The sequence below is a fragment of the Meleagris gallopavo genome, chromosome 16 (genome assembly GCF_905368555.1).
Source record: "Meleagris gallopavo chromosome 16, MGAL_WU_HG_1.1, whole genome shotgun sequence".
Classification (NCBI taxonomy): domain Eukaryota; kingdom Metazoa; phylum Chordata; class Aves; order Galliformes; family Phasianidae; genus Meleagris; species Meleagris gallopavo.
In genome coordinates this window covers 13,407,648-13,420,550 of record NC_139419.1, presented here as the reverse complement: position 1 = coordinate 13,420,550, position 12,903 = coordinate 13,407,648, and the positions used below count along the sequence as shown (strand labels likewise).

The following is a 12,903-nucleotide window of genomic DNA, read 5'->3' as shown; positions in this document are numbered from 1 at the left end:
GCTTCTTTCTATCAAGCATCTGGGGAGGCTCTGGTCAGGATTGGGAACAGCTTCGCCACTCCAGCCTAAGAAATACCACCAGCACGTGAGACAGCTAAGACTGTGCACCCCTCTGTGTAACTAACTGTGCAGCTCTGCATCTGCTTTGGAGCCTTGGATTCTCCTCCTGCAGGGGTGTGTGATCCAGACAGTGAACAAAGCACTGAGAGACCAAGGACTGCCCTCAACCACTAAGTCTGCGACAAGTCCAGAAGCCAAATATGAATTTCTTAAGTCCTTGCAATTTTTATTCATTCATCATCCTCTAAACTGCTTGTTAATGATTTCCAAACCTTGGGATCAAGTCGGTCCTGCTGTCTGCAAACAATAATCACAGAAATCAAGCAGACCAAGAATACTGAACTGTTCTCAGCCCAGAAGTCACAGGGCTTGGCAATCGAACTGTGTGAAGACATAAAGGCACGTGCTGCACCACTGCAGTGCTCAGTCTGTGCCTCATCTAAGCCAGGATGGCCACTTTAGGCAGCACAGCTCTCCCCAGCCTCTCTGGGATCATACATTTGCCTGTATCCCAGAATAAAAAGCAGCTGGAGTCACATCCGAGTGCTGCCAACAGGAAGATGAAAGACTGAATCAGACACTCCTCTCTTTCCACTGACGCTGTTTTTATGGGCTCTTCTCCCCACTACTACATACACAGTTCCTTTAATTATCAATTTTCTACAGGTGGTGAAGTTCCAGATGCTCCTGGGAGGCTTTTCCAACTTTATTTATTTTATTTAAATAACAGGGGCATATGGTTTATTACAGCTATTAAAGGGTTCGTGGGTGTATGTGGAGAGAATCTTAAGAGGACAAAATAAGCATCCAAACCTGGGACTTGGTGAGCTACCAGGACCTCTGAGCACCCCAACACCAGCACCTGGCCACAGAGGAGCAGAGAACAGCCTCAGAGCAAGAGCTGTGAATGAGTTCCAAGCTCCTCTCTGACAATGCACTCGATTTCTTCAGTGCCAGCAAGACTTATCCCTGTTCGGCTATAAACAGGTTGCAGCAGGCTCTGTGCAGGTGATGAGTTAGCTCAGATGAGAAATAGCCAGTTGTGGCTATGGGCAGTAAGGGCAGTACTTCTTTTTGGTGGGGAAAACAATCCCAACAAGGACTGCTGTCCCATCAACCAGCTGCGTGTCCTGCAGCCCAGCTGTGACAGGAAACTGCAGAAGCACAGGGGGAGCTCACAGACCTGGGCACAGCAAGCTTCAAAGGGCAGCCTTGATCACCTCTCTCCAGCTTGAAGTTGAAACAGACCCTGGAGGAGCAGAGAATTGGCTGGTCTTTGAAGGAGGATCTGAGCAGGGAGGCAGAGAACGAGAAGGAGCCCTTCAGTGCTACAGATGTGAGACCATAAGACAGAAAAGCAAAGATGGGACTGATTCCCATGGCTGCATTTTAGATTTACTTGCTCCCAGTGGGGAGGGGAAAAGCAAGGAAAGGAGCAAGAAGATGAACTCGTGAAGCTGCTCTCTCTAAGGAGCTGGGACAGCTTCTGCAAGATGGGTGGACTCCTGAGACCAAAAGACACCCAATTCCCCCCCCTTAGCCATCTGCATTTGAGGTATATCTGAACAACCATTCCAAAAGTAATCCCCGTGGAGGAAAGAAATCAGGATGACGAGGAAGCTCTACTTGCTGTTTTCATTTCCCTAACTGCCTTTAAGCCAATTAAGGAATTTCTTTTCAAGTGAGGGTTTGCAGACTGCCTCAGAGGAGCCTGTGCTCCCTGAACAGAACAGGGCAAGGACGAGGCAACCATCTGGAGTCAGAGCCCTGCAGTCCCCAGACACTGCAGGGACTGCAGGCCCTGCGCTTCTCTGCACAAATCCCAGCTCTCCCAAACCCCCAGATCTCACGGCTTTGCAGTGCAGTTCTGCAGTTTTTGCCTTTCCTTTTCGCATCTTTGTTTCTGCATCAGTACCAAAAAGCCTTACTGATCTCAAGCAGACCTATCCTTGCAGCTTTCAACACCTTCCCAGAGTTATAAGAATCCAACATGGAAAATGCCTTTGAAGTCTCAGGAACAGCAAAAATGAGGCTAAGATGGAGGCACGGTCTGTGCTTTTATCTTGCACCCATAATACTGTGCCTTAATACTGTGCCCAGGCTGTAGATGATATATGCATTCTGCATCAGAAGAGCACCTGCATGGGGGCCAGGTCTGGAGGAAGAGGTCCATTTGTTGGGATGAAGACCATCTTCTATTATCTTTAAGAAAAGGGAACAATTTCAGATGTCACACAGCTGAACAACAGCAACATACATGTTCATCCTATCATCCTCTCCCACATTCAGCACTATTTCACACTGCTTTCCAAAACACCAGGTCCCATAGACTAGACAGACTGAGGGCCACAGCAGGAAAGAGACAGGAAAGGCTGATGGGACTGTAAACCACACGCACCAGGGACTCATCCACAGCCCTTACTCCTCGTGCAACTTTTCTCCTGTGTGGGGAAATGGAAGAGATTTAGTGGTGGACATCAACTTGGCTAAGATTTATCCTGCAATCTGTAGTGCCGTTAAAATAAAAAGGAAAGAGTGAGAGAACAGAAAGAGAGAATGAAAGGAAGGGGAGGGAGGAGAACTGGAGCATCGACACAGCTCCAAAGCTGTCTGCTTCCATCACTCACATTTCCAAGGAATAATTCACCCTGAGTTTCCGGCTGCTGTGCTCCAGCCCTCACTTCTTGCCATGCTAGTATCTGGGCTCGCTTCACAGGGGAGCACACAAAAGGTCTGGTTAACAGAAGTCCACCCATCTCCACAAGCAGCTGCACTCAGGCTTGACACAAATGGCAGGAAATGGCACAAGGGGTCATCTCCAAAGGGCAGAAGGAGGACTGTCCCTCCCTAACTTCCACCTTCTCATTCCAGCACTGCTTGAACACAAACTCCATTGCTACCCACCAAGGTCAGAGATGAGCTCCTGCACCTCCAGGAGACCACCAGCTTTGCACACTCATCTACAGCCAAACAACCTGAGTTCCACCACCAGCAGCTCCAAATGAATGCATGTGAATGCCCATGTACAGCAGGCCTACAAAGGTCACTTACTTCTCCTTCTCACGTGTCTGAACTTTGGAAGGAACGGTTATCAGCATCTGTTTGGTATCTCAGAGGAGTGCTGGGTGGGCTTTGGAGAGTGAAAAGGGCCTGGAGCAGAGCAGCACCACGGCATACTCACACCGCACACTCTGCAGCTACTGCCACCTCCGCTGAGCCAGCAACATGTCTGAGACATGCCCTGCTCCAGCAGTCAGACAGTAATTACCAGGGAAGTCACTACAATTCATACTGCCCCCAGGAGGCCTCTGGACTCAGTAATTCAGGCTATGGTACTGTTTACTGCCTCGTAAAGATGAAGCATACTTAAGTTAGTGCCTTGACAGCCGGAATCTAGAGGATGCTCCCAGCTGGAGCACGTATGGTTAACCTTCATGTGTCCACACACCACTAAGAAGTGCCAACTAAGGCCACGCTGGGGCTGCTCCCCACAGCTCAGCAACCTGTCCCCACAGTGGGACACAGTGCTTCCCACCACAGAGGGCAGCTCCTGCTCTTCCTTATCACTCCCAGAGCTCTCCAACCATGCATGCTCCCACTGGTGTCTCTCAGGTCTGCAAGGACAACCTGAAGGCGCCCACCCATGGGTGCAGGGCAGAGAGAAGGCACAGCCCCAACCTCATCTCTGCACAGGATGGATGGATGGATGGATCCCCACTGTGAGCACAACGGTGAGCCAGGGGCTGCAGCTCCCACATCAGCATGCCTGCAAGACACAGCATTCGAGCACTAAGAAAAACAAGCCATTGTGCCAAGCTTTGCTATTTGCTAGATGCCCTGGGGTACGTGGGACACAAGGACGTGCCCAACACACGTTACTGCATGGACCACAGAAGTTGCTAGGCAAAATGACAACAGCTGCAGTGACCAGGCAGATTTGTGCCACGCACTGCAACCCTGCAGCTTCTGCAACAGCTTTTTCACATTTCAGAAGCAACAGGTGTTTCCACATTTGTCCCTCTCTGCAGACAGTCAGAGCAGCTGTGGGGTGAGGCAGCAGAAGAAGCCTGGATTCCTTGGCAGGGAAAGGTGAAGAGGAGCCATTTGCTGCAGTTGGAGGTACAAGTGTGATGGGAAGTGCCAGCACAGCACAGTACAGCTAGCTGTACCAGCGCCTGGTGTATCAAGGAACCAGAAGAAAAAATCACCTATAAACACAGAGTTTCACTTTTCCAAGCAATGCAGGTAAAAAAAAAAATCAGGTAAAAACAAGGCTTTCAGGAAGATGAAAGATCTTGCTTGTGACCACCTGCACCTCCTTCTCCCCACTCTGCCATCAGGGAATGCTATGGAAGGACAGCAGGTGCAGACCTGTCCTTTGCATCTTGAAAGGCAGTAAGAGCCAGCAGGAGCCAGCCTCCAGCACCTGCAGTGAGCTCCATGCAGAAGCCCAGCTCCCTGCACCTATCAGCTCCAGCATGCAGTACCACCCCACACTGTGCAGTGGGGCACAAACCCAGGCATCTGGAGACAAAGCTGTGTTATGCAGCTCTGAGCAAGGGCAAGCAAGGTCCCTCTGGCTCCCAGCAAGCTGCCAGCTTGGCAGCCCAAACTCTCCTCCCTATCCCAGGCAGTGCCCTGAGCCTCCTGCTGCTCGTCCCACTGCCATCCAGAAGGGCTGCGTTCACAATTCAGATCAAGTTTCCTCCCGGTTTTCTCATCCTACTGCAGCCTCATAAATACCATCTGGAAGGCAGGAGTAGTTCTTTTGGATCAGCTGTTCACACCACCCCTCTGTGGCCTCCAGCACCTGCCCCTCGCAGGGACTCGGTGCTGCTGCAGGCACAGATGCTGCAGGATGCATTGTACTGCTGGCTGCAGTATTGCTGCCCTGCCGTACCAGGCAGGGTCATAATGGAGCACGGAGAGGATCCCAATTCAAATGAAAGCACAGAGCAGACTGTTGAGATGGAGAGATGCTGAAAAGGCCATCTCCTCAGACAAACCACGGACCCCTGGGCAGGAGCAGACAAATTTGTCCTTTGTTTTGCAGCCCCAGTTTGCCAAGCTGAAACAGCATCAAACCACAGCTTATCTTTCCCTTCTGTGTCCCTTGAACAAGTGCCTTTTATTCATGGCAGTCCCACACAGCTAGACAGTTTCACATGAGCAAACAAAGGCCACACAGGGTTTGCTCAGCATGCGCTGCCCCGTCCCGGCACACACCAGCACCGGCCCCAAGCCCAGATGGGATCAGCATCACCTCGGTGCTGGCAGCCAGGGATGGAGGCAGGCTAAAGGGAACTGCAGCTCCACACATTCTCCTCCCCATTTCTGAATCACGTTAGTCAGAGACCCAAGGCCAGAGCCACTGGTGTCAAACTGGATTAAATTACCAGCAGGGGAAATCCAGCAGCAACTGGTGCCTGCTGCTTTTGGAAGGAAGGAATGAGCTCCAAAACAAGCCTGGAAGACAGAGGGCAGCTGGCAGCGCTGAACAGTTTCAGAGGGGGCAGGGAGTTCCCTGGAAACAGGCAGCAAGTTGGTCCTGCCCCCAGCCCCCTCTGCCAAGCCCAGAGCAGCAGGAGCACAGCCCTAAGGTAAGGACAGACACTGCACAACATCAGGTGGAAGGGCATGTGGTTCCTCCCTGGCTCTTTCAAGGGACTCTGCTCCACATACTTCATGTTCCCCACTAGCTCCCTCCTTGCAGCACTCAGGCTCCTGAGCAACTGCTGTCACCACATCCATTCATCAGCTCCTGCTGGAGGACCGAGGCTTCTCCAACAGCTCCAGGTTACATGCATGACACCTCTCCAGGGGCCAAGGGATTGGACTTGGCCAGGCTTCTGCCTCTGCAGCCAAAGGAAAAGCCAAAGAAAAGCCAAAGGAGCAAGGCAGAAGGGCTGCTCCAGAAAAAAATCCTGCTTTGGTTCCTTTTACTCTTAAAAAACGAACAACAAATTCACTTCCTGTCAATCCACCTCAGCTCACCCCCAGCATATGTGCACCTGGGAACAACCTGCTCCAAACACAACACCCAAGTGTTCTCCCAGGCCCTCCCAGCACGAGTGACCACAGCACACAAGAGACTGTCCCCTTTCACAGCAAGATTGCAGCTCCAGGATCCCTTCCTAAAAGGGAGGAAGAGGACAGGACTCTGGATCTGGCCGTAGCTAAAGATGGATACCAACCTCCTGCATGCACAGCCACATCCTGAGAGCACCAAAACTACTCAATTCCTGCACCTGGAGAATGATCTGACCCTATATCCCTGCACCTGGATGAGGACCTGACCCTACCTTTGTGATCAAGAGGGCTCAGCTGCTGCAGAGCATCCCAAAACCACGAAAAGGTGCTGCTGCTCTGTCTAAATGGCATATTTAAGTGGCAGGCCTACTTGTAGCTTCCACATGTAACAGTAACACTGCAGGCACTGCGCTCAGGCATCTCAGTAAGATCTTAGCACAAGCTCTGCCTCCTGCCCTGGCTTTTACCCGGGCTTGTTGAAAACAGAGATGAAGAAGGTGACCTGGAGGCAAGGAGCAGCAGAGGAAGAGAAAGGGAAATTTGCCCTCATACCACTGGGGCCATCTGGGGCCATATTAAAACTTCAGTTTCTCCTACTCCGTACCATCCTCTGATTTCTTTACAGCTCCAGAGCTATAAATAGCCTCATTTTAGACAATTAAGAGGCTTTGAGAGGAAACGGACTGCTGGAACAGCCAGCACAGAAAGCGGATGGACAGGGATGGAAGCCACAGCACGACGTGCTGCCAGCTCCTCAGCACTGCACACTTTCTGGGGCAAGGCACCATTCCAGCTGCCAGTGCTTTGGTGAGAACTGGCAAACAGTCCCAAGTCCAATGTTCCCATATGGATACCAAGCAGGTATCCGCAACGACCTGCAGCATGGTTTCCCTACCACATCCCAGCTGGATGCCACACAGCTGGATGCAGGGACGCAGCCACCTCACTGCAGCACTTGCACAACACCAGCTCTGCTCCAGCGTGATGAACAGGCACATCCTGAGCATCAGAGCCAATGTTAGCATCAATCTAAATCTCTCCTCTTTTAGTCTGAAACTGTTTCCCTTTGCCCTGTCATAGCAGTCCCTGCTAAAGAGTCTGTCCCCCTCTTTCTTACAGCCCTTTTAGACACTGAAGGGCCACCATCAGGTCTGCCTGGAACCTTCTCCGTGCTGCACAGCCCCTGCTGGGCCACAGGGGAGGTGTTCCATCTCTTGGATAATTTTTTTTACCACAAGAGGTATTCATTCTGAAAAGGTTTTTAGAGAAAAATAGAAAACCTTTCCAGTATGCTGCAGGAAACTCCAGAAAATGCCAATTCTCCAGAAAAGGGAAGGCATCCAGAAAGCTCCAGCCAAACCAAGTGGTGGACAGAGCGCTCAGATTCAGCTACACAGACCTCACAATTTAACTGTGCTGCAACCCACGGGTGCTCCAAGCCACAGCAGCCTGGTGCTGATATGTGCACAGCTCCAGCAGGGACCTCACGAAGGCCCATCTCTCTGCAGTGATGCAAAAGCAACTACCAAAAGCCCTGACCAGAACAGGACCCTGCTTCCCCTTTTCACGATGGATGGGGAATGGGATGGAATCTCAAAGACAATCAGTGTCCCGATCCCTTCCTAGCACCTTACAGGTACGGAAGGATGCACGGTGAAGAGCTGCCACCACTACTTCCAGCAGCAGCATGAGAAGGCACTGCAAGCCCCTGGCTCCCAATGCACTCAATGGCATCAGCAGAGCAAGGTCCTGCCACCAGCACCTGTGGCACTGTGCTGAGCGGCTTCATGAAGGGTTTGGCACGTCAGGAACCTTGCCATGAAGGGGTGGCACCTCACCTTGGCCACAAAGAGTCTGCAGGCTCAGCTGAACGCCCTAACACCTCCATGTGTGCAAGCAAGAAGGAGCCCAAGCAGACTTGAAGCTAAGCCAGAATTCATCTGAAATATACACACAGCTATTGAGGATTTATTTAAAAATAAAATCTTTGCCCCAAGCAGAGATTTCAGCAACAAGACTCCTTTCACTACCATGCACTTGTAACTTTAACCACAGGTAGCTGTACCCTCCTGGTACACTGGGGAAAGCAGGGGTGTGTTCCTGTTTAAAAGATGAGATGCTAACACGCACAGAGACTAAGCAGCTTTGTTCAGAAGAGAACAGGCACTCAGATCTGGATGTCACAAGGCTACTGCTTCCATCACCAAGGTCCTTTCGCTGTCCCCAGCAGACAGGGCTGTAGACCACCAGCCTCAGCCCTCAAGGCACCATAGCTTCCAGCACACCTCCAACACCACACAGCATTGATTTCTGCCCTCAATCCTATCCTCACTGTGACAGAAGTCTCCCCCAAGAACAACCCACTCATGAAGAACTCCCACCCCTGTTTTCCTAACAAGATATGCATGCATCCCTGAGGCATGGGATACACCACAGCAGGCTTGGCTCTGCGCTGGCCTTCAGCAGCCAAACATTAGGAGCTCTGAAGGCGGCCTCAGGCAGGGGTAGGAAACCAGCAGGAAAAGCAAAGTCTATCCCAGAACTCCTGGCCAGCCTCAGACCAACTCCCCAGTATCCATTTCCTTCCTGCACTATATGGCTCCAGGGATGAGGCCATGAAGAGGCGGACCCACCTACTTGGACTGCTTCTATTTACTTTAAAAAAAAAAAAAAAAAGTGCATTAATCTGTTTCTCTCTGAAACCAAGCAGCTGCTGCTGCTTCACCCCGTTGCTGCACCAGTCTCACCATGGGAACCGTGGGGACTTTGATGCCTGGCAGCCCGGCTGATCTCAGCACGTCTTTTGAACCCGCTTCCATAATCACCGCCTAAAGCAAGTCCTTCCCACGCAGAGGCTGCTCGGTGAATCATGGCCAGCTATTTTCCTGTCTCCAGGAACCACGCAGCACTCAGCCGGGATGAGCTCTCTCCTTCAGCAGAGGAAAAGCATAATTCTCACCAAACTGCTCCTAACAGGACACTGCCTTTATCTGCACAAAGAGCAGAAGTTCCTGTGCTTGCCCCAACATCCGCCGCGCTGCGGAGGCTGGCTGTGCAGGAAATGTGCTTCTACACATGAGGATTTCACGTAATTTCTCCAGCTCCAGCAGGCTGCAGGCTCAGGATGGGGAGCAGCAGGCACAGCTGGCACAAACCGGGCTGCACAAACATCACCCTGCAGCACCGAGCACCGATTTGCACTGCCAGCTCCTGAGAGGCACTGCTGGCCGTGCACAGGAGTACCAGGGCAGTCTGCTGCCATTTCCACACTTTCCCCGACTCATCTGGGGAAGAGAGGAGAAAGCAGCAGCTTGGAGGGAGTCATCCTGCAGGAAGGGCCCAACTCTGTTTGCAGGATCCCCAAGAGCTGCAGGTCCAAGCAGGATGGGCAGCCCTGCAGGTTGGGACACGCAGCAGTGGTGGTGGGGAACTGCACAAAACAGCCTTTAAAAGCATCTTAGGCATTGCTAGAACTCGTGACCGAGAGCAAAGACAACAACGAATTGCTTCCATGCCATTATAAGCCCAGCAAGGAAACCCAAGGCAGGGCCTACAAAGGAGCAGAGCGCGACGCTGCGTGCCCTGGGGTCACCCCGAGTCGTTCACCAGACACTGGGAAGTGAACTTGCTGGGACTGGCAGCAGCAACAAAAACAAGGACTACACCACAGGTAGGACGTGACCATCACAGCAATGTCTCCAGTGGAAAGCCACAACAGCTCGGGCACACTCAGAAGCAAGCAGCTATTCCTAAAATACTAGTGGCTCCAAACAGACTCGAGCAAGTACAGACACCCAACCAGGCTGGCATTACAGAAAGCAGGCTTCAGGCAAAGGCTCAGATAGTGTTAGCATTAAACACGGCAGTCTCTGTAGTCAAGCCCCCGGGCTGGGGATTTTTAGCTGCTTTCAGCATACCTCTCAGCCTAGCAGAGTCTGAATGCAGCACACAGCCCTCCAACGGGAGAAAATATTCCTCACTCTCAGGTGGCTGATGGGGAGCGAGCACAGCCAAATGACTCAGAGGCACATCTTGAGATGCTGATTTTATCAAGGAGGGACAGAAAACGAGAGCAGGAAACACTGAGCTCTTTTTCAGAGTCATTCTGTTTTGGTGTGTTTTGTTCCCCACAATCCGGTATTCAGAGCATTTCACTGCACTTTCAGGAAAACAGCATCTCTTGCTCTTTTAAGTTCAAAGACCCTTGCTACTTCTCCCACTCAACCTGGAGTCATAATGCTTCATCTCTGATAGTTACAGTTAGCTGGGAGGTGAAAAGGGAGCAGCAAGAAGGTGGCAAGCTTGTTAAAGGAATGGAGATCCCATTCCCAGGTAGACATCTTCACCACTGGGGTGAGCGAGGAAGAGGTGGGATGAGTCCTGCACTTATTCTGCAGGAAACACTGGCAGCCTGGTAAATAAGATGAGCTTTGGCACCCTCCTATCGGTGCAAATTCAGCTCTGAGTTTCACAAGGACTGGAACTGAGCCTCTGGATGAGAGCCGACACTCAGCAGGACGCAAAGCGACTCGTCCCCACTGCACTGCCCTGGGTTGAAGCTGAGAGGTAAGCAGGTAAGCAGGCTCCTTCCCCTTCTCCTTACCTTCGCAGCCGGTGGTGTAAATTCTGTTGCTGCCGCGTTATAAGGTCACTTTCCCAAACAGGACCACCGTGACTACTCCTATACCAGCCCACAGCTGGGTGCCCTGGGTAGGGTGGGCTAGTGAAGCCATGGTCCGACTCCGTCTCTGCGGCCAGCGACGAGGCAGAGCTCCCCATGGTTCCCCCCTACCCAGGCCACGCAGAGCTTTATCCTAGGTTAGGTCCAAGGCAGTGGCACAGGCAGTTCGGGTGGGATAGGCGAAGCGCCGCGGCATGGGCTGCTGTAAGGTTCCCGACTCACTGGAGAAAGGAAGGTCGGTTCTGATCAAGAGTTGAAAAAACAAAGAGAAAAGGAGAAAAAAAAAAAAAAAAAAAAAAAAAAAAAAAAAGGAAAAAGAGAGAAAGATAAGGTATGATTTCAGCAACACCCCTCCTGTCTTAGAAGCCTGTTAGTGCGTGCTCTGACCAGGGCCATGTCACCAAAGCCTGCTTTTGCTGCCTGGAGATGTGCAGCGCAGGGCTGCAGAAGAGGATTTCCCCAGGGAAGCACCAGGAGTTTCCAGGCTCAGGTTTGTCTGCAGGGAGGATGTATGTACGTAAAACTAAATATCCCTCTTTTCCTGCTTCCCACCGACACTGCAGTAACGCTGCACACGGGCTGACTGGCTGTCTGCACAGCTATGTTTTCTGTGACCATCTCACACAGGGCAATGAAACGCTCTCTTTCAGCTCAAGCCAATTTTTAGCAGATTCTGAGCAAAGATTCTTCTACCCAAAGAAGTGGGTTTGGGGCTTTGAATGTTCTTCCTTTTCACCCTCTCTCTTTCATGCTTCTTAGAATCTCACAGTTAAAACCCAAAAACATTTCTTGTCCTCTGACATTCAAAGAAGTTTAAACATATATGTCTCCTTAAAGGAGAGAGGCATGGCAATCTGGATGTGTGTCAGAAGGAACGGATCAAGGGAACATTTAACAGAGAGAAAAGAAGAAAGGAGGAAGAAGAAAAAATTAGCACAGCTGAGCTTATTCAATTACCCACCAGGATTTACAGAGATGAATGAACTGTAGAAAGACCTTTGCGAAGAATCTACTTTGCACAGCGAAAAGGCTGAAACAAAGATTTCTAAAATACAGCTTTTCAATCCCGGGGTTGTTCTAAGGGACCAAGAAAGGCCTTGATAGATAACAGCCTCTCAAATGCAGCAGCTCAAGGAGCAGGTGCAGTTTTGCTACAAGCTTAATACTGAAACGTGCCTGCATAAGGCCATTAACTGAAGAACATTAGCTACTTTGTCATGGTGCCTTCTCTGTAACCTGCAAAGCCAAGGAAATAGAACTGGTAAAAATAAAAGCTCAAGAACACGATTTTCCCTACCTCGATTACCTCGCTGTAATTGCTCTGCCTAATTGCTGTGCATCAGGCAGACTGAAGACAACACATCTCCACACTGAGCTCCCTGCACAACAGCAGGACTTCGATTTCTTGCAGGTCCAGCCAACGTGGATCCCTGGCGCTTCCCCTCTCATTTCCTCCAACTTAGGCAATTAGCTTGCAACAAATCTGATTTTCTGGCTAACTGAAAGCAGCGATGTGAGGGGAAGTGTCTCCCAGCGCCATCAGCTCAACTCTGACTGAGACAGCCCAGTTAGCACCCTGCTAAGAGAACAAGCTGCCTCACCTTAGGAGTTGTGTTTTCCCACAAGAAAAAATATAAAGTAAAAGCAAGTTGGGCAGAAACAGCCCCGCAGAGTTCACTCCAGGCAGTGCCAAGCAGAAGGTGGGATGCTCGATTTGTTAATAGCCTTCTCCCCTGCACAAAGCCAAACTGCCTAACGAAGCCATTCCACAGGCTGGATCGAGATCGCTTCCTCCTCTCAGTCCTGAGCTGGAAAAGCAGAGCCCTTTGCTTCTTCCTCCTACGTGCAGAACCGTCAGTTTTAGCTCACCACAACAGGCACAAGACATGCCTGCTGCCGGCATCGCTGCTGGCTCACGTCTCAGCCCTTCCTCCTCCTCAGGTCTGCACCAGGGACCAGAGCACGCTGCAGGAAGGAGAGAGGCTGGGAACCCCGCTTTAAAACCCTGTGGTAAAACCCCACGGTGGGTGGAGGTGGGCAGGGACCTATAAATAGGTGCAGGATAACCCTGCTAAGTCCCGGTGATCTCCAAGACTGTCTGGTCTATATGGGCTGCTTGGCTGCGAGCGCCG

The 12,903-nt window shown here is 51.2% G+C and overlaps 1 protein-coding gene across 7 annotated transcripts in view; it reads right to left on the bottom strand.

The window, feature by feature from the left end:
- Positions 1-12,903, bottom strand: part of CAPN15 (calpain 15) — a 48,678-nt gene that overhangs the window by 24,227 nt on the left and 11,548 nt on the right. For 6 of the 7 annotated variants that reach the window (XM_085237887.1, XM_085237885.1, XM_085237886.1 and 3 more), the window contains one exon: positions 10,694-11,013. The exons of the other annotated variant lie outside the window; for it this stretch is intronic. In XM_085237887.1, coding sequence (XP_085094013.1) covers positions 10,694-10,869 — 176 coding nt within the window. In that variant the 5' untranslated portion in view covers positions 10,870-11,013. The remainder of the gene's footprint in view (positions 1-10,693; positions 11,014-12,903) is intronic. 7 annotated transcript variants of the gene reach the window in all.